The sequence below is a fragment of the Pogona vitticeps genome, chromosome 6 (genome assembly GCF_051106095.1).
Source record: "Pogona vitticeps strain Pit_001003342236 chromosome 6, PviZW2.1, whole genome shotgun sequence".
NCBI lineage: Eukaryota > Metazoa > Chordata > Lepidosauria > Squamata > Agamidae > Pogona > Pogona vitticeps.
This window is the reverse complement of record NC_135788.1, coordinates 53,512,139-53,534,541: the sequence shown is the minus strand read 5'-3', so window position 1 is coordinate 53,534,541 and position 22,403 is coordinate 53,512,139. Positions and strand designations below refer to the sequence as shown.

Here is a 22,403-nt window from a genome sequence, read left to right as displayed (position 1 = left end):
TCACAAATGAGGCAATGATAACGATGTCCTGGTTGCCTCAAATAATGGGTAAGATATCATGTTCTTTTTGAAAACTCTTTTAACAATTTAGACTTGTTTTTAGAAGTACAAAGATCTTGCACTGACATGCTAACTGTAGCTCCCCAGAAAGGAAGCTGAATGGGCTGCTAGAGGCAAATGATAAGGCAATCCTGCCCACACCAAAAAAGTAGAATACCCTTGACAGAAGCCAGAAAGATGTGGGTAGGAATGCTTTGGGAGTGAGCTGGTTCACCCTAGCAAAGATGTTGTCTTTAGCAGCCTGTCCCTGTAAAGTCCAGACTGCAGGCTTGTCTGATCACACAGACATTTGTGGCTGGTCTTTGACCGTAATAAAGTTTTATCTATCTATCTATCTATCTATCTATCTATCTATCTATCTATCTATCTATCTATCTATCTATCTATCTATCTATCTATCTATCTATCTATCTATCTATCTATCTATCTATCTATCTATCTATCTATCTATCTATCTGTCTGTCTGTCTGTCTGTCTGTCTGTCTGTCTGTCTGTCTGTCTGTCTGTCTGTCAATCAATCAATCAATCAATCATACATTAGGAAGGTGAAGCTACTTTGTGTGAATGCTTATTTTTATGAAGAATTATTTAATATTGAACAAATTAGTCCCCTCATAACTCCTTATTCTGTGCTTGTTTAAGAATTGTGATTGCAAGTGAAATCTTGTTTTATATTTTTGCACACATCTGTGTGTCATCTTCTTGTTTTTATCTACATTTGAGTTTCTCTGCATGCAGCTGCTGTTCATTTTTCCATCTCCCCGTGATATTCTTCTCTGTTCATTGTCACTGATGGCCTTCTATACAGTAAAATTAGTAGAGTTTAATCTGCTCTACTTCTGACCGATTTGTGTATTTCTTTTGGAAACCTAAATTCAGAACCTTTTTTTGAAAACTCAAGACATGTGTAACAACCTATGAAGTTAGCAAACATGCCATACTTTTCTAATTGAATGTTTTCCCAGTGCACTTTAAAATTCTAAAAAGTTTAGACCATCTGCATGCTCTCATAAAGTATAAGCAATATATATTTAAATTCTGTTGAAGGTTACAGCTTCTCTAACATTTAAACATCAGTGATATATTTTGTACATTCCTCTATAATGTTTTCCATGCATAAAACTGAATCAGAAAAATGGAAATAAATTAAGTGGCACAAGAGCAATGGGAATAATAGTGAAATATTTACTTATCCCAGAACATTAATATTTCATTTTTGCTACTCCTCCTTATTTAGGTTATCCTTAAAATGTAGGAGGGTATAATTTTCTTATTTAATTTACATGTGTAACTGCATTCCTAGAATATGCATCATGTGAGGATATAAAAAAGATGGCACAAATGACAAAAATATGTTTTTAGAAACATTATTATATTCCTAATAAATTATTAGTTGCATCCTGAAATTTGAAACTCAAGATCATATCTTGACCATCAAATATTTGTTTAATATCTTCAGATTTTTATTTGGGGACAAAATCAATATCATTTAATGTGATTCAGCGCATGCTGAAGTACAGAAACTTTGATGATCTTCAATACCATTTTAAGAAACTTTAGAATTTGAAATATTTGGACTGCAATCCTGCACACAATTTATTTGAATTAAACATCATTGAGTTTAGTCTAAGCAAACAGAATTGTGCTGAAATATAAGGAAGCTATAAAAAAAAGGCTGATGTTCTGTTACCTATAGAGTTTTGTTCTGCCATTTTAACCTTAACAGGTTGTTGCTTGAATGCAGATCATCTTTTGCTATTGTTTTCTGTTAACAAAGAGGCAGAGGTTAAGAAAGCGAAAAAAATACTGTTTAAATTTTTGTATTTCCTCTTTCTACCCATGTACAAGAATTTCATCAAATCAATAGATTCTGGAGAAACAAACTTAGATGGAGCTGTAGGTAAGTGTTACGTTTGGGATATTTTTCACGCCCATTATATGTATATATATTTCCTTTGATGCAAAATAGGTATGCCATGTTTTTCCCTTATAGGTCAAACAGCTTCAGAAGAACTAGTTAAGACTGTTTTATCAATATTCGAAGCAATACTTCAACACCCAGTTTTGATCATGCATTATCACTTAACAGTAAGTCTTAGTACCATATGAACTTGCTGATTGTTTACTGGGTCTGTTCTCACTCATAAATGAATTCTTTCCAGGTCGCCAGCAGTTATTAGGATCATTTAAACATTAACTGTCAGGGTAAAAGTGGAAATGATTTAACTAATTCTGAATAAGAGTGGGGTTTTTAAATTATTTTGTACAATCACATTTCAAAAATGATGACAAATAACTTCCAACATACTAGCTGAAATTTTGTGCACACACAGTGAGGATGTTGTGATCACCACTCATTCCTTTAGTGGTTTTGGAATGCATGCAACTCCATTGCATTATGTACATGTACCATGCACCCCCAAATTCCTTTTAATCGTTAGTGGTCATTTGCTGCTGCTGCTAACATCCCTTTTTTTACAAAAGGAATTTTCTAATTTACATATTTGGTTGTCAACAGATTAGAAGCATTTACTTTCTGTGTTATATCTTGTACTTTTAGCTTCAGGCATGGCTAATCAGAATCAGTGGAGGTGTTCAATTGTGTAAACCATATCCAGTGACATGAAAAATATAAGACGGTGTAACTGAAAAGTGTCCATAATCAATAGTGAAATACAATTATTGATACAAAGCTGACTCCAGATGTATGAATTTAAATAATAAAGGTAAATAATGTACCTTTTGACTTGTTAAGCCATCTGTGGGAGCTCTTTTAAAAATGGAGTTTTAAGAGCAGGTCAGCAGGGCTTCCAAACTTATATCTGAAAACTAGGATCTCATATGTCTAAAGAAAACAAGAATAAACAAAGATACTTTAGGTATAAATCACCCATTTTTGAAGAATTTTTCTTTTCAGTCTACCACTGTCTATAGCCAGGATTACAAAGTGGGCACATATATATATGTGCAATATAGACTTTAGTCTGACAATATAACAAATCACTATTAATAGTTACTATTTCTTAAGTGTGTTTCAAATAGTAGGGGATCCCAAGTATTATTATTATTATTATTATTATTATTATTATTATTATTATTATTATTATTATTATTATTATTATTATTATTATTATTATCATCATCATCATCATCATCATCATCATCATCATCATCATCATCATCATCATCATCATCATCATCGTACCTGTAAGAGACATTGAAGATTACTGGATTTTGGAATAGAAGTGCTGAAATACACTATACCTAACCTATCAGTGTTTCCAAACTTTTTGTATGAGCATGAACTCACTATAGTAGCATATACTCTGTATCTATAATGTTTATTTCCTAATGTGATTCACATAGAGATAATATGTCCATGACCTTGTCTAGTAGTATGAGTATGAACAATTTTGTTCTGTCACATAAAATGCCTATGACTGTAAATATTGGAGACTTGTGTCTTAATCGTTTTGTAAAGCAAAGTAGAATTTCACTTGTAGGATATTTAAAAAACCCTCTTAAAATATTTTCATTTGAACTCTATTAATAGAATATGGTTATAACTGTAGGTTATCCATGTCTGATATACAAAACTAAAATACAATAACAAATACAATATAAATCCTATAGTATTTACAAGAAATATAGAGCAGACTAAAATTCCAATTACAGTTAAGTATAAATTTCTAATCTGATTATTGTAGTAATTTAATCATCTGTTTTCCTGTACCCATAGTTCTTTGAGTGATCATCTGTGAATTTGCACAATCCAGCTATACTCCTTCAGTCTGCCATGCAACTCTTGTATTTCTTTATCTGTGGTGAAGTGGGAGAACTGAGGGTTAGCTGCAGGGTGGGGAGAGTGCATGGCAGAATGAATGTGTCTTAATGCTTTCCTTAAACTCTAAGATGTTTTAAAGTTATCCACACAGACACAAAAGGAACCTATATTTGTGAATTCACAGAACTACAGATCACTCATAAAATTACAGTTACAGGTAAGCAACCTGTCTTTTCTGTGTTACAAGCTGTCAAGTCCTTCTTTGTGGTCTCTGTGAATCACACATATAGATTTCTGTGCTTTGTGAGGGTTCGTTATTAAGGGGGTCAGTCACTTTCAATAAAGACCGAGACGTGGTAAACTTTCCAACTGGTTCTGCATTTATTCGAACATCAACGGGAACATTATGAGTAACAACTTTCTCAGGCTCTTGTTCCCCCAATCCGGGGCGCAAGGGTGTCCATAAACTTCCTACAAAGGGGTTACTGTCCTCCATAGTCCAAGGTCCAGTTAAACCTTTCACTGGAATCTGGGTTTCTGGAGCTTCTTCTTCTGGAGGGATTAGGGGAAGGGTCTCTTCGTCGCTGCTCCACCCCCATAAGGATGAGCCTTCTCCGGGGTCTGCCATCCATGGCCCGGGTAAACCCCCATCTTCTGTAACTCCGCCAAATGCCATGCTTTCTTTCGTTCAATCTCTTTAGCTACCGCCTCCCTCTCTTCCCTCAACTTGCGTCTCCACTCTTTTGCCTGTTTCTCCCCAGTATGAGGGACGGGGATTCAAACCTTGTTTCCTCCATCTCTCAGCCTCCTCATGAGGCACCCGCATCTGCTCCCATCTTCCGGTCCACGGATCCTGTAGCCAGATCCATCCCCAACCTCCTGGGATCTCCTCGCATTTTTCTTTTATATCCCCGGCTGCCGCCTCTATCTCCTCCTTCCCTTTTCCCGCCAAATCTTTCCCCGGCCCTGATGACAAGGTTAACCCCTTCAAGGTCTGTACCAGGTCACTGGTGTTGATACCCACATCTTTTGGCCCCTGTCTTCCTGCATTTCCCCCAACTTGCGGGTGTCCACCTGCTTGTCTTCACGACGGGGTGGTGAAGGAGGGGGAGAGGTTTGGGTTTTTTGGGTCTGTGACGGGAGCGACGGCACTCCTACATAGGCCTCCTGCTTGGGGGCCTCACATACCCCCCCATCCAAGAGTGCCGCTCGCTCTTCTTCACTTCGCGCCCACGGTCCCTGCCGAGAAAAATAATCGGCATTAGCATGTTCTAACCCCTTCCTATACTGAATGGTAAAAGAAAAAGGTTGTAATGCTAGGTACCACCTAGTTAACCTGGGGTTTGTTTCCTTCATGCGATTTAGCCACTGCAACGGGGCATGGTCTGTAACTAGAGTGAATGGTGCTCCTTGCAAGTATGGGTGGCCCATCTGATTGCCAGAGCCTCCTTCTCAGTTACCGCATATTTTTCCTCCCTTGGTTTGAGCTTACGACTCAGATACAAAATAGGATACTCTACCCCTTGGCGCCTTTGGGCTAGCACCCCTCCTAATCCCCTATCTGATGCATCGGTAAACAGGATGAACGGCAATTTAAAATCCGGGGAGAACCTAATGGGAAGGTCACAAATGATTTCCTTGAGGGTTTTAAAAGCTGCTTCATGCTCTTGTGACCATCTTACTTTAACCGGGGCCTTCTTCCTTGTCAGATCTGTCAACGGGGCCGCAATTGAAGCAAACCCGGGAATAAATTGGCGATAGTATCTGATTAACCCTAAGAACTGCTGCACCTCCCTCTTCGTCCGTGGCCTATACCAATTTGATATTTTCGTGACCTTTTCATCTTGGGGTTGTATTTCCCCTTGACCCACCTTGAAATGAAATGTTGAAATGAAATGTTTTATTACGGTCATTGACCAGCAAAATTAAGATACATTATTAAATTTGGGAATATAAAAACAATCTAAAAACATTAAAAATACTAAAACACCAAAGGACTAAAAACATCCATATACATATATATAAAACCACATTCAAACATCTTAGTAAATATCTTCTACTCCCTATCATAGGCCTTATCTATGGCCTATTACAGCTTACATTCAATGCCAAAATTGTTACTTTGAAGCTCGTAGAGCCCGTGTGAACATTACCAATTTACAAATTCTATAGCTGCGCTCTAGGTGGAACCTTTCCTTCCTGGATTTTGATTGCAGCAGCACAGAATTTGGCTACTTTTGTCAGCATATCTGAATTTAGCCCAGTACATCTGTCAGGGCATCGCCCTGTCAGCAAAAGCAGTATGTAGTGTGCCTTTGTTCGTCCAGGAAATGCCCTTATATAAGGGTTAACATGGACTTCTCGAATGTCAGAATAAAAAGCACAATGTAGTAATACATGGGAGATAGATTCAATCTCACCAGAGTTACAGGGGCATAAACGCTTAGTGTAAGGGATGTTGTTATACTTCCCTTCCTGGACTGCTGACGGAAGTGCATTGAAGCGGGCCAAAGTAAGAGCTTTGCGTTGTTTAGGAGTTAGGGGTAAGTAGAGATATTTTGCTGGTTTCAGTGGGAGCAATGCGTTGTCAACTGTAAACCTATTTCTGATAATACCAAGATCCTGCTGCCTTTCTATCTCAATAATACGCTGCTTAAGATTACTCTTGGCCCTAACGTATCCCATTTGTTGGATACTTTCTACTGAATAGCCCTATCTGTTGATTTTATGGTATATTGCTCTCTTCCAAGGTGACTGATGGTTATCCTGTAATACCAGTGAAGTCAGTCCAATTGGTTGAAAGGTTAGTTTTAGCCAAAAGTTAAAAATAGCCAGCCAAGCTCTGGCTTCAACCTTCAGGTAGCCCACTTCAAACCTGAGGGCTGCATTAGATACCTCTCTTGGAACTTGTAATATAGCCCTCACAAATTTGGACTGAACTACTTCTAACTGGATAAATGAAGAAGAAGAATAGGGGCCCAATTGTGCCCCATACAAGAGCTGACTAAGGGATTTGGCCTGAAAAAATCTTAGTGCAGCTGGAATGTACTGGCCTCCCTTAGAATAGAAGAATTTTAGTATAGTAAGGCTAGATTTTTGTGCTGCTTGTACCACGTTGTTAACATGGGCCTTGTGGTTTCCTTTATACTGGAAAACAAAACCCAAATATTTATAGGCCTTAATTTGTTCAATCTCATGCTCATCTATTAACCACTTATAGATCCTGGGCCTCTGAGCAAACACTAAAACTTTGGTCTTCGAGTAATTTATCTGGAGCATTTCTTCTTTACAGTATTGTGCGAGAGCGTATGAAGCTCTCTTAAGTCCTATTGGTGTCTGTGAAATTAGGACTGCATCATCTGCGTATAACAGAAGTGATATATGTCTATTGGCTAGTTTGGAGGGATGGAACTCTGGATGGCTGAGTGCCGTTACCATTGAATTGATATAAAAATTAAATAACAACGGAGCTAATATACACCCTTGCTTCACACCATTATAGGTTGGAACTTTATCAGACAATTGTCCTTCCTTGTTACATCTAATTCTGAGCATTGTATTTTCATGCAGCTTATACATAAGCAGCAGAAGGCGTCGATCTATTGTGGAAGACTAACTTACTCCAGAGCCTATCTCGTGAAATTAGATCAAAAGCCGATCTAAGATCAATAAAAGCGGCAAATAGGGACCCTCGGGGTTTCTTGGTGTACTTATCTACTAGGTGCCTTAGAATAAGGGCATGGTCCTGTGTAGATCTACCAGATCTAAATCCAGCTTGTTCATCTGCCAAAACACTCTCAGAGTCCATCCAATCTATCAATTTCCATGATAAATGTCTGGCATAAAGCTTACTAATTATGGGTTGTAGACTGATTGGCCTATAATTAGCTGGATTGTCTTTTTTACCTTTTTTATAAATGGGGACAATAATGGCTGTACCCCATTCCGATGGCATGTGGGCATTTGGGTCTATATAGGTGAAAAGGTTTGCCAGAATTGGAGCCCACCATTCACAGTTGTTCTTAATGAGTTCGGGAGGAATATCATCACATCCTGGGGCCTTACCAATTTTCAGTTGGTTCACAAGGTCTTTTATTTCAGAGATTGATACAGGGTGCCATTCTGGTAGATTCATATAAAGACGACTCACATGAAATGAGGAATTGTCTCTTCTGGCATAAAGCTCATGGAAGTGGGCTTCCCACACTCAAGCATTAATATAAGAGTTCATCCTAACTGAAAGATTGTTGGTAGTAAGTGTTATGGATTCCCCAAATGATTTCATATCTTTCCCCCTGACTGCTTTGATAAGTTTTTCCCATTCTATCTGTTGAGCTCTCCTTTTTTTCTCTTTAATTAATTTCTTATAGTCTTTCTTAAGTTGCAGCAGTTCATCCACTTCCATTGATGATGGGTTTTTGTTTTTATTTTGTTTAAATTTTAAAATTACCAGTTTTTTTGCATCAACACACTCCTTATCAAACCAGTTATAGGACCTGCGCTTGTTAGTATGGGTTTTTGCTGAGTTATTTGAATCAGCTAAGTCTACTAGTTTATTTATTAGTGTTTCATACAGCGCAATTACGTTGCTACTTTGGCCCGCTTTGAGAAAGGTGGAATGGATCTCAGAGAACTGATTGTTATTAAGTAGATTAGTGAAAAAGATTGTGGCCTTTCCTGACCATTTGATCCTGGAGTTGGTTAGTATCATCTCAGGATTCACAGGCAAGGCCTTCTCAATATGAGTGTGGTGTTCTTGTAATTTCAGGTATAATTTTAGTGGCAGATGATCACTATCAATCCTACTGTCGATCACCAGGTTGATGGCAGTATTCAGTATGTTACAGCTGACAATCATATAATCTATGGTACTCATCCTCGTTCCCGACCAGAAAGAGAATTCCCCTGGTATATCACCTGAAGTACTTCCATTTAATATGTGTAGGTCAAGCTGATAAACTGTGCTAAATTAAGGCCTGCATAATTACTGATAGTATCTTTAAAGAGGCGCCTAGTAACTATGGGGAAGTGTAATCCATCAGGTGGGCATAAATTATAAGTAGCATAAAGAGCATAGTCATTTGTACCCAATCTGGCATTAAAATCACCACCAATTATCATTTGGCCATCGTTAGTTAGCAAAAGGTTTTGAATATAGGTTTCAAGATCTTAGTAAATCCGTTCAATCTGGGCATTCCGTCTCTGGGGTGGTAAATATACATTGATGAACACTATTGTACTGTGATTAAATTTGACCTTCACTGCTGCAGCATTTTGATTAAGGGAGGGGAGTTTGGTCATTATAATATTGAGCTTAGTTGAAACCAATATAAGAAGGCCGCCCTTGGCTCTGCCCCTCTTTCACTGGGAGTGGCACTTATTTGGTGGGCAGAGTAACCATTAACTTCAATTTCCCCTAGTGCCCAAATCTCTTGCAGCAATAAGATATCGAACTTAGAAAGATGCTTGATGAAGGAATTGTCATTGCTCTTTGCATTCCATCCTGCTATATTCCATGACAGAACAGATATGGTGTCATTTATAGTTATCTGTCAGTCCATAAGATCAGGAGATAGGGAAGGATCCTGGGTGTTAAGATTAAAAGGTGTAGCCATGTCGGTCGTTCCAGAGCAATGCATGTCTGCAGATTGAATTGTGCTGTGTTGCGGTAGAGTGGGTTGAGATGCAGTTTTTAGAGGGCTGAGTTGAGAAGTCGTGTCCTTCTCCAAAGTGGCTAATGTTCGAAGTTCAGAATCAAATGATTTTCGTGAACTAGCCCCATGCATGAGATGTCCTTTGTTGTTTTCAGTTTCTTCACCATCTAAGGTAATCAGAATTGGAATATCCTGATGAGGTACCATCTGATGCTTAAGATCTCACTTAGGTTCTTCTGTCAGGCTGTTATCATTACTTGCTGTTGGATATTGATTGAGGGGTGCAGCTTTGGCTTGTAAGCCCGAGTCATCCGTTATTAGGTAACTTCTCAGTGGTATGGTCTTATTACATACGGAAGCAACACTAGCTTTGACTTCCTCCCATTTGTTGTTAAGGTTAATCAAGGGAGCTTGAGTTTCTTCTCTATTGCAAAGGGAAGACCTGTGATCAGATAAGGGGGAGATCATTGAGTTCTTTGGCTGTACCCTTATTGATTTCCCAGCATTGGAATCAGATCTAAAGTTGAAGTCTTCCCTTGTTACTCTTTGAGGATTGCTCCCAGAGGGGAAGTAGGCCTGCTCCGTAGAGGGGGCAAAGTTGATGGTTCAGAAAAAACTCTTGAGGGAATAATTTGAAATTTGCCCAGAAAAGTTCTCATTTTTAGGAGAATGAGAGGGATCACAGCATGTTCAAAGGTGAGACAAACTCTTGTATGACCAAACTTGTGCGGGAGCCATCGAATATTCTTGAGGTCAATCTTCCGCACTTCTATATTTAACAGTTGACTCAGGGAGATCATCACTGATCTGTGTGTCTCCCATCTCTTTCTGTTGATGACAATTGGAGCAATTTGTAACATCACCTGAGTGCTCTGAAAGATCTTTGATGACTTTGTCTCCCTATTCAATTGGGAAGCCAATTGTTGTGGAGCCAGTTGTTGTATGCCATCTTTACAGCTGAATTTGCCATCTGCCTTTTCTTTGAACCCCCTGGTTTGTGTATTATCCTTGGGTTGAAGAAGGGTCTCAGTAAGTTTCCCCAGAGCACTTTCAACTGAGTTCATTTGATTGCAAACCCGTTGTAGGTTTTCAAAGATGGCTATTACTGTTTGAGCTGTTAGGAGACATTGTTCAGCTAGAAAGTTAGCATGGTTACTTTCAGAGGGGAACTGTACTTTTTGGGGGGTAGGGGAGGTGCAAGGGGTAGAAATTGCAGATAAGTCACAAGCAGCCGATGGGGACGAGAGGGTTTCATTTCTCAGCAAAGCAAATCTGTTGTTAGTAATAATGCTGGAAGCTATAGGTAATGTAGCAAGGTTACTCACAGGACAGTTGGCTGTTATAAACTCATCCATCTTCAGTTGTTTCACCACCCTTGCAAGCAGCTGCTCCGGGCTGGTTCTGCATCGTTTACCCCCCATACAGTTCAGCCTTCTCTTTTCAACAACTAGCTACCAAAAGTCCAACTCAGAGCTACAAGTGTAGCAATTACGCCTTGCTGCAATTAATCTTGAATGGAAGAGTGGGAGCAGTAAAGCCAGAGATAACAGCGTCTTGTTATCGTAGCAGCAGCTTCAAGGTTTGTAAATAAGTACTTTAAACTCCCAACCAGGAAGAGAGAGAGCTTGAGACTTCAGACAGATTTGGATGTGTCCCGAAAAGAGTCACTTGAGCACCTGAATGCTCTGAAAATATTAAAAATAAAGATTAAAAAGATTAAAAGGATTAAAAGGGGAGCAGAGCTTGATACAAACGCTGTTCCTCCATCAAACCGGAACCGGAACCTCGGGAGATGTGTGTCACATTGATCCCTAGACCCATGCAAGTTCATGAGATTCACAGGTGGTGATTAGGATGATCATTGGCCAGGTATTGCCGATAGATGGAGAGTCTGATCACTTGTCCGCCCGCAAGGTCTTATTTGTCAGCATCATCCATTTTTCAGCCTGCGACTGACCTTGCCTCCAACTCGCCATGAGACATTTACTTCATAGGTTGACCCACCTTAAAACCGAGGTATTCCACCTTGTTAAGCCCTATCCTGCATTTCTTGGGATTGACTGTTAGACCAGCCTTCCTCAATTCTGCCAATATCATCCTCAGATGCCACAGATGTTGTTCCCAGGTCTCGCTGAAAACAATAATTAAAACAACAATTAAAAAGCCAGTAATAGAGGAAACTGATCCTCAAGAGGTTGAGGGAAATGTAAACCCTCAAGTTCAGAGTGAGGAAGAACCTAAGGAAACCTCAAGGGAAATTATTCAAAGCTCCTTAGATCTGGAGAAATGGAAACTGGAACAGGAGTATAGACTCAGAGAAAAAGCCATGGAATTGGAAATTAGAGAAGAAGAGAAAGCTAAGGAGCTAGAGCTCAAGGAACTAGAAGTCAAAGCCAGGGCTGAAGACAAAGCTCAGGAACTGCAGCTCAAAGCTGAGCAAGAGGCCAGAAAAATGGCATTTGAGCAAGAAAAAAGACAAAAGGAAATAGATTTTGAAATGGAGAAAGAAAGGGCCAGAGAAAAAGAGAGAGCTAAGGCCAGACAAATAGAACTAAGACAAAGAGAAATGGAATTTCAAATACAGGTGAAACAATTAGAATTAGCTTCTCAAAATAACAACAATAATAACAGAGCTAATGAGGGAAATTTCTCTAAGATCAATCTAAAGAAATTTCCCCAATATAGGAAAGGAGATTGCCCTGAATCTTTCCTGATTTCATTTGAGAGAGCATCCTGGAACGTTTAGATTAAGGAGGATGAAAGGATGATAATTTTGAGATCACAAATAAGTGGGGATTTAGCTGAGCTTTATTCTTTTTTTAAAAAAAATTATTTATTTATTTTAAAATTTGACAAAAAAACAAAAAAAAGAGAGAGAGAAAAGAAAAAAAGAAACTAACCCCTAAAACTGACCCCACCCCCTTTGGAGTCTGGGACTCCAGCTTCGTTAACCTGTCTGCTCCCCCAGTTTCATTTCCAGTATGTGCTAAGTGAGTATCCATACATCATAAACTTTGCCCTACACTCTTGTCTTCTTCTGGGCCCAAGAATATATTAGTCCCCAGCTTTGTTTTACATAGTCTCTTGGTTGTTCCCGTAGTGCTTCTAATAGGGTGTCCAGTTCTGCTATGTCCCATAGCTTCTTTAGTAGCTCTTCTGTCGTTGGAACCTCTTCAGTTTTCCATTTTTGGGCCCAGAGTAGTCTAGCTGCTGTGAGTATATATATAAGACAATGCTTCAATTTATTATCATTAATGCCTGATATGACATTCAATAATGCCATTTCAGGTTTTATATCTAGTTTCTGCTGGGTAATTTCTTTTGCTATATCCCATACCTGTGTCCAATAATTTTTGACCTTTTCGCATGTCCACCACATATGATAATAGGTTTCTGCATTCTTTTTACACTTCCAACATATGTTGCTGCTGCCCTCTGATATTTTTGCTAATCTTACAGGTGTGTAATGCCATCTATAAAACATTTTAAGGATATTTTCTCTAAGATTTGCTGGTTTCAGCATCTTATAGCTTTCTTTCCACATCTTAGTCCAATCATCAAGATCCACACTGTATCCAAATTTTTTTGCCCATTTTACCATTGTCTCTTTTACCCTCTCATCCTCTAAATCGTATTCTACTAAGTATGTATACATTTTTTAAATTATTCTTTCATCCGTATATATCCACAATCTATCCACTTGTACTTTACCCTCAAAGAACCCCACCATCCTATCTTTTTTATGTCTTGATTCTAGTTTTGCCATTGACCACCAATCGACAGCTATACCCATTTTCTCAAGCTCTTGTTTGTCTTTTATCTTCTGCTCATTAGTTAACAGATTTTCATATGCAGTTAGCATTCCTTTCTGGTTCAAGGTTTTTAATGTGAACGCTTCTATGGGTGCCACCCACAATGGTATTTTCTCATAAGTTTGTGCTTGAAATTTTTGGCATACCATCCCTAGGGCCTTCCTAATAATGTGTTCTCCAAACTGTGAGTGTTCCCTATATTTCCCATACCATACATATGCGTGCCATCCCATCTTTAAATCGTGCCCCTCTAGTTTCAGAAGTCTTTGATTTTCTAAAGTTATCAATTCTTTAATCCAGGTCATCACGGAGGCCTTATAATATAATAACCAGTTCGGCAAGCCCACTCCCCCCCTTTCTTTCAAATCTTGTAATAGTTTAAGTTTTATTCTTGGCTTCTTAGATTTCCATAAAAAAATTGATGTTACTCTGTCCAAATCCTTGAAGTATTTAAAATTCAATAGTATTGGGAGATTTTGAAACAGGAATAGGAGTTTAGGTAAGATCATCATTTTTATTGCTGATATTCTTCCCATGAATGTGAGTTGTAGTTTGTTCCAATCCTCCAGATTTTTCTGAATTTCTTTCTGCATTGCTAAGTAGTTTTCTTTCATTAAATTGCTTGGTTTTTTGGTGATGATCACTCCTAAATATTTAATTTTTTTCACCGCCTCAAAGTTTGAATTCCGTGCTAATTTTTGAACATCTTCTTTCTTTATGTTTTTTGTCATGAATTTGGTTTTTTGATAGTTTACTTTAAATCCGGCCACCTGTCCGAAAGCTTCTATAATTTCCAATAACCCTTCTAGATTTTCCAAAGGGTTTTCTAGTATTATCGCTAAGTCATCTGCATATGCTTGTAGCTTAAATTCTTCTCCTCTAATCTTGAGTCCTTTAATTGCTTCGTTCTCTCTAATCTGCTTGTTAAGTATTTCCAGTACTAAAATAAATAGTAGGGGGGATAATGGGCAGCTCTGTCTTGTTCCTTGTTCAATCTGTATATTCCCAGTTAGGCTTCCGTTAACTTTTATCTTGGCTACTTGCATAGTATATATTGCCTTGATTGCTTGGAAATATGTTCCTTGGAGGCCCATTCTCTTCAGTAATGATAGCATAAACTCCCAGTTTACATTATCGAAGGCTTTTTCTGCATCAAGGAAGATTAGCATCATTTGCTTTTCAGGATGTATTTCGTAGTATTCCAGTATATCTATTATTGTCCTTATATTGGATGATAGTTTCCTTTTAGATAAGAAGCCTGTTTGGTCTTTGTGTATTATTGTTTCAAGCACCTCCTTTAGTCTTGTAGCTAGAATGGTTGTATAAATCTTATAATCAACATTTAGAAGAAAGATCGGTCTGTAATTCTTAATTAGTCTTTTATCCGTGCCTTCTTTATGTATTAACGAGATATGTGCTTCTTTCCAGGAATTAGGCATTTCCCCTTTATTTTGTATATCTTCAGTTAATTTCTTAAATTGTGGACCTAAGATTTCTTCAAATGTCTTGTAGTATTCTGCTGGTAGTCCATCTGGACCAGGGGATTTACCGCTTTTCTGTTTCTTCCATGCTTCTCCGATCTCTTCCATTGTGATTGGTTTGTTCAGTTTCTCCAGTTGTTGATGATTCAATCTCCATTCTGGAATATTATCCCAATAGTTTTTTTGTTTTCCTTCTTCTCCTTCTTTTTTCTTGTATAGTTCAGTGAAAAATTCATAGATCTCCTTTTCGATCTCCTTTTGTTTATAAACTTCCTTTCCTTGCTTATCCAATATTGCCGTGATCCTTGTTTTCTCTCTCTCCCTTTTTAGTCTATATGCTAACCATCTTTCCAGTTTGTTTCCATTTTCAAAAAAATTTTGCCTTGCAAGTTTGATTTTCTTCTCCATCTCTTCCTGTTCTAGTAAATTAATTTTATGCTGTAGAATATTTATTTTGTTAAGCAGTCCCTTTTTTGTTGGTGCCTTCTTGAGCTCTGCTTCCTCTTTCTTTAAATATGTTATTAAGGTTTGGTATTGTTTCTTTCTTTCTTTTTTCCTTTGTACATTGAATTCTATTGCGTGTCCTCGAAAGTATGCTTTGGCTGCATCCCATATCATTGTCATTCCTGTGTCTTGAGGTTTGTTAGTTTGGAAAAAAAAGTTCAACTCATTTTTTATTTTATTTACAAAGTTCTCTACTCTCAGCAGTTGCGTGTTAAGTCTCCAAAATCCACTCCTTATTCTCTCCCCTAAGGTTAGCAGTACTGGATTGTGGTCTGCATATGTGTTTGGTAGAATTTCTATATCCTCTGCTTGGTGTATAGCTTCCGCTGATATGCAGCAGTTGTCTATTCTTGACCATGATTTATGTCTGTTGGAGTAGAATGTATAGTCTCTTCTGTTTGGGTTCCTAAGTCTCCATAAATCGATTAGGTTCAATTCTTCTGCCATTTCAAGGAACACCTTGGGTATCATATTCCTTGACTTTTTCCTCCCATGCCGAATTTCTTTGGATGTGTCTTTCTCTTTATCAATTATTGCATTAAAATCTCCCATAATGCATATTTTCTGTTCTGACCTTTGCAATAGCTGGTTCTTTAGTTGTGAGTAAAACTTGACTTCTGCTTCTTTCGGTGCATATATGTTGACCAGCAGGAGTTTTTCTCCTTCCTTAGAGATTTCTACCATTAATAGTCTCCCTTCTTCGCCGGTAAACACTAATACTGGCTCCAGCTCTTTTTTGATGTACAGGGCCACTCCTTTTTTGTTTTGTTTGTTTGAAGCTATAAAGACTTTGCCCAATTTTGGATTTTCTAACAGTTTTTTATCTTTTTCTCTAATATGGGTCTCCTGAATAAATATAATGTCCATCTTTGCTTTAAGAAGTTTGGTGAATATTTTTCTTCTTTTTGGGGGTGAGTTAAGTCCTTTGACATTTACGGAGAGGAGCTTGATCTGTCTATACATCTTGCTGATCTTTATTACCTTTTTAATCTTTTTGTTTCTTCCCCTTTCTTCCCCTTCCTGGAGATAAACTTTGACTTCCATCCCCTCTTGCTACTTGTCCTTCCTCTTCTTCCTCCTCTGATTCCTCACTCAAAAGTTTTAGGTCCTCTTCTGATAGGTTCAATTCATGCTTCATTTCCCTCATGAAATTCCTGGCTTTCATCTTACTGTTAAGGTTAAATCTCCTGGATTGGAAATTCAGAAGCAGCCCTTCCGGGATCCTCCACTGGAACGGTATTTTCCTGTCTAGTAGTATCTTAGTTAGGAAGGAGTACTCTTGTCTCTTCTTTCTCACAATCCAAGGTACTTGTTTGAGTATATTGATTTTAATTCCTTTTATTGTGAGTTCTTTTTATCTGGTTACTTTAAGAAGTTTTTCTTTCACTGTTCTCCTTAGAAATTTTATGTGGACCTCTTTTGGTAGGCTATTGCGCCTGGTATACGCGTTGCCGACTCGAAAGATTTTTTCCACCGCTTGGGAAAATTCCTGTCGGTCTATTCCTGTTTGCTCAGACAACTCTTCGGATATTAATGTCAGCAAATCTTCTGTTTCTCCCTCTTGTTGGACCACATTCTGAATTCGTAGGAGATAAGAGGCTTTTTCCACTTCTAATGTTGCAAGACGTGCTTGCATCTCATCTCTTTCTGCTTTCATCTCTTGTATCTCCTTTTCCATCTTTGTCAATCTGTGTTCTGTCCTCTGGGCTGTTTCACAGAAGGCATCTATCTTCTTATTAGTGCTTTCTGAACTTGCTTTAGTTTCCTTCCTGAATTCCTGCATCTGTTCCGATAGCTGTTTAACGATGTTAGTTTGAATATCTTGTAAAGCGGATTTAAAAGATTCCTGATTAAGTAATTTATGTAGATTTGTGGATTGACTAGGGGAATCATCCCTTTTAGAAGAAGTGCTCCTGGTATTCATGTTGATGTTTCAATTACTTCCCTGTCACACAAACCTAAAGTAGTGGAGGATTTTATCCAACTTGGTTCAAATCAAATAAGGACTACCCGCCTAATTACACAAACCTAGTACTTTCCTCCTCCCAAGATATTTCCTGTTTATAGTTCCCCTTTTATCAGCATGAACAGATATCCGGTTGCTCACAAGTTAACAGGACCCGGTTTGACTACAGTAAAAAATAAGGAGTTCTGAATATATGTTCCAGGGTCAGCCACTAGGTGTCTCAGTATCTTAAACTGGGCTTAAGAACATAACCAAATCTTCACCTAGAAAAGGCTGGCAAGTTGCCCAAGGCCAATTTCCAGGCTTAATTTGTATTCCATAAAAGGGGGATCTTCTGTTCTTGAGAGCATCAGCTGGCGCCTTTAAATTTTATTTCCATAAAGGAGAGAGATGTTGGGGAAGACGATCTGCAACAGGTCTGTGTATTCTCTGTTCTGTTGATGTCCTGAGGGCTTTGCTAATTCTCCACACGTCCTCAACAAGTAGTTCACTGGAGGTGACTTGCCCAGCTCAGTCGTTGATAGGATTGATCCTATTCTGTGATGAAAAGGTGAGGAAGTAAGGGGAAAGAAGCAGAGAACATAACCAAATCTTCACCTAGAAAAGGCTGGCAAATTGCCCAAGGCCAATTTCCAGGCTTAATTTGTATTCCATAAGTCCTTTCTCTGTTCTGTTGATGTCCTGAGGGCTTTGCTAATTCTCCACACGTCCTCAGCAAGTAATTCACTGGAGGTGACTTGCCCAGCTCAGATCTCAAAACACTCTCCTCTCCTAGGATAGTTAATATAACTACAGTGGTGCCTCGCATAACGATTGCATCATAGAACGATGAAATCACTTTGCGATGAAGATTTTGCGATCGCTTTTGCAATCGCTTTCCGATGTTCCCTATGGGGGTATTTCGCTTTGCGATGATCGGTTCCCTGCTTGGGTAACCGATCATAGCAAAGCAATTCTTTTTAAACAACTGATCGGGCGCAAGGAAGCCTTTTTAAACAGCTGATCGGCGCCGTACTTCCCCCCCCAGAGCTCCTGCTTAAATAGCGGGGGCGCTCCGGCTTGGCATTTCAGGAGGGAGGGAAGGAGGGGTGAAGGGCCTGGCCCCGATCCCCGTGCGCACCCCTGGGGCACCGAGCCAGAGAGCAGTTGCGGCGGGGGGAGGTGCTGCAAAGGAGGAGGCACCCACCGGACTGGGATCAGGGCGGCAGCAGCTGGATGGGGGGCCGTGCGCCAGAGACCCCCTCCTCACCCCGCCAAGGAGACCGGGCATCTGGGGTTGGCTGGCTGGTGGTGGGTGGCGTGCCCCTTCCCGCCTCGGAGGCAGCTGCCTGGGCAGGAAGGGGATCTCTTTGCAAGCCTTTTTTAAACCTGCAGCCTCCGAGCCCTCCTCTCGCAGCTCCCCTTGGTGCTCCTGGGCATTGTAAGGGTTAAGAGAACTGAGCCTTGCCTGCTAGAGAGGCCGGAAAGGAGAAGGCCCTTACAATGCCTCCTTTCCAGCCTCTCTAGCAGGCAAGGCTCGATTCTCTTAACCCTTACAATGCCCAGGATCACCACGGGTAGAGCCAGCCTGGGAGACAACCGGCCTCCTTGGGCCACGAGCAGCGAGAGGAGGGCTCAGAGGCTGCAGGTTGGAGCGGGATGGAGTAAAGAGTCCCGGGGAATCCCTTGCAAGGGGAGGAGGAGGAGGTGGTGAAGCTGCGGGCTGGGGATGGGGGTGAGAGAGAGCGGGGAAGGTAGGGGGTGCCAGAAAGGTGGGGTGAAAAGGGGATGCAGGGCTCCTCTCAGAGTTGCTCCAGGACAGTGGGGGGAGGCGTTTGCATTGTTCTGCCTCCCTCAACGAAGCATGCCATCTCTTTCTCACACACACACACACACCGGCAGACACACACGAGCATCCGCTCGCACCTCTAAATTGGCACGCCAGAAATCCGGCTTTGTTTTTCCCGGAGCCCCCCCCATGTGCTGATCTCATCCCTGTGACTCTTCGAGGGTGGGGGGGAAGGCATAGGAGGGAGTGCTGGGCTGGGGAGTAGGGCCTAGTGGGGAGAACACGGCTGCTTTCATGCTGCGGGGCTGCGGGAGGAGGGTCGGTTTGTTACAAAAAAAACTAAAAAAGGCTTGCAAAGAGATCCCCTTCCCGCCCGGGCGGCGCGGTTTCAAAATGGCCGCCCGCTATTTTCTGGGACGGATTCCGGCAGCGAAAATGCCCACGCTATGGAGTATTTTCGCTGAACGGTGAGTTTGAAGCCCATAGAAATGCATTAATCGCATTTTAATGCATTTCTATGGGTTTTTTTGTTCCGTATAGCGACAAATCCGTATAACGACGATTTTTTCGGAACGGATTATCATCGCTATACGGGGCACCACTGTAGTTCAAAACATTAGGTTATATTCCATGGTAAAAGGGTTATATGTTGTTGTTCAGCAGTTCTAGCAGGCTTTGTATTCTTTGTTATGCCAGTTAAGACTAGAAGTGAAAGTCCTTATCTGCGTTAGCATATGAAGCTCTCTTCCATGGTGTTACCCAGTCAGTTCCCTCCCCCTCGCCTTTTAGTTCTTGCAGAGCACTCAAGATGTTTTCTTGTTATTCCAGTTTCTTAATTAGCAAGTAAGTGGCGGGCGGGTGGTTTAGCTAGCTTCTCCCGACATATGGGGGAAATAAAACCCCCCTTTGCTTATAGCCGCTTGTTCCTCCTCTTCAGCAAGGGTAGCAGCAGCTGCAGAAGCGTGCTGAGGTTTTTTCCCCCCTTTCTTTTCTTTCTGAAGAGAAAGGTGGATGTCCTGTGCTTTATTGTTTCCAGTCAATAAAGTCCCTCACTGAATACACATCTGGGCTCATGGGGGTTGTTAATTACTCACTTTCTCCCGGGAAGTTTCTGGGCGCACGAAGCTAGAGTTTCGGAGTCCTTTCGTGGAGTCTCGCAGCTTTAAAACGCCATGTAAAGATGGCGCCGGCAGGATCTCTGTCTAAGGGGGAGATTTCCCGAGGGAGGAAAGTTGCCAGCTCCCCCTCCTCGGCTTTCTCAGCCCCTCATCGACTTAGGGGAGCTTCTCCTAGCACCCCTTACCTTCCCCCAAAATTGAGGGGAGTCGATCCTGCGGCAGCAGCCGGTTACCGGGAGACCCGATTCCTGCTGCTTCAAGCTGCTCCTGGCTCCGCCCCCTCGTCTGCCGTATTCTCAGATGCCTCTGGAGCAGGCTAGAGATTTTGTGTTGCCATAGCAACACAAGTAACAGAAGGGTCAGAGAGCCAAGGTCTCCCTGAGGACAGGGTGGTTCAGTGCTTTCTGATAGAAATAAATCAGAATCTTCTTCTACGCAGCTCAGTCAATGTTATCTATGTTGATAATAATAAGTATCTAGCGCTCAAAGATTCTTGTTCACAAGTTATAGTATGTCACCCTGATATAATCCCCAAGGAAAATACGTTCGATCATGAAAATATTTCTATTAAAGGGATTGATTCTGAAATAGTGGCGTTGCTTATGGCAGAAATACCAATGACATATAAGGGATGGTCAGGAATTTGGAAGGTGGCCATATCTGATCAAATTCCTGCCCCGTGTTTAATAGGTCTTTAGCTGAGCATGTGCAGAGTGTTTTTGTGACAACTCGCTCTCAGGGAAGGCAAATTGAAGCCACTGAGGAAAATGATGGAAATCTTCCTGAAATAAGAGAAGTGAGAGAGACAGCTGATCTGGTTATTCTGAGAAACCCTAAGAATCTATCCTTCATTGAAGAACAAAACAAAGACCCTACCTTAAATGAATGCTTTGCGCAAGCTAAGAAAATTCCACTAACTCCTGAAAATCTTGAACGATGCCCCAGTTTAGAGGAAAACCCCAAGATAGCAGAAACGGCTGAGATTCCGACCTGGTGAGAGACATTTGTCTGCCAACATGAGGGTGTGCCTATCAATTGTTTGGACGCTGCAAAGACTGAAACCCTACCTTAGGGGAAGGAGGTTTATCCTTTGCACTGACTCTTTCCCTCTGGTGTGGCTACAAACTATGAAAGACGCTAACAGTAAGCTTGCAAGATGGACACTGAACCTGCAAGATTTTGACTTTGACATCCGCAGCATAAAAAGGACTCAGAATATGGTTCCTGACGCCTGGTCTCGAAGGCCAGATGATTAATGAATGGATAAAAGAGTGTAATGTTGTATTAAATGTTCTGTTTATGTATAGTTGTGAAATATGATTAAAATGCAAAGTTTGGATGGTGATGAACTGAGAGGTGTAGAATGATGGTAAAAATAATGGTGAGTAGCATTATTAATGTAGAGGAAATGGAATCTGTCTTAATGTGAGTAATGCGAATGTTTGTAATTGCGTTGATTCTTTCAAATGTTTAAAGTAATAAGTTTGATCTAGTGGGCATAATAATAGAGAGAAAACTAATACTGTATAAGGTATGTATAAATATATGGTAAAATATGGTATATGATTTAGGACGTAACTGGTAAGTATATTATGATGGTAAGTGTTTTGTATGTAATTTTCCCTATATGTTCTGTTGTTCATAAGGGTAAACTGTCAGGTACCTCTAAGTATGTGAATGAGCAGCATTGTTCCATGGACACGTATATCTTCCTTAGTAATCTAAAATTAACATATGGGATTTGCTTATATTGACACAGTAAGATTCCCAGTGTGGTATATTGCAGAGGTTGTCAACTCCTGGTCCGTGGCCTGTTGCCGGTCTGTGGCTTGAGCCCAACCAGGCTGCGAAGACAGACTTCCCGCACCCCCTGCACACACTCCCCTCCCCACAGTTGCTTTGTGCACGCGTGCGTGTCCCGCACCGGCGTGAGCATTCCCTCACCTCTTCAGGCATGTGACGGGACATGCAAAACAGCTGTGGGAGGGGAGTGCATGTGGGGGGTGGGAGGTCTGTCTTTGTGGCTTGGCAGCGGTGGCGACAGGGATGGCCCAGAGCTGGGAGGCTGAGCATGCCATGTTCTCCGGCTACTGGCCTCCCAGCGGCAGCGGCAGGGGGTGGCCAAGAGCCAGGAGGCTGAGCATGGCTGGGTGCTCTGGCTGTTGGCCTCCTGGCAGCAGCAGCATGGGTAGCCAAGAGCCGGGATGCTGAGTACACACTCCTGTGCATGCGTGAAGTAGTGGGTCATGCACGTGC

At 40.7% G+C, this 22,403-nt stretch overlaps 1 protein-coding gene across 15 annotated transcripts in view; it reads left to right on the top strand.

Moving 5' to 3' along the window:
* ULK4 (unc-51 like kinase 4) overlaps positions 1-22,403 on the top strand; it is a 596,488-nt gene that overhangs the window by 240,931 nt on the left and 333,154 nt on the right. For all 15 annotated transcript variants that reach the window (XM_078377379.1, XM_078377378.1, XM_073003534.2 and 12 more), the window contains exons 26-27: positions 1,909-1,960; positions 2,054-2,148. In XM_078377379.1, the coding sequence (XP_078233505.1) occupies positions 1,909-1,960; positions 2,054-2,148 (147 nt within the window). The remainder of the gene's footprint in view (positions 1-1,908; positions 1,961-2,053; positions 2,149-22,403) is intronic.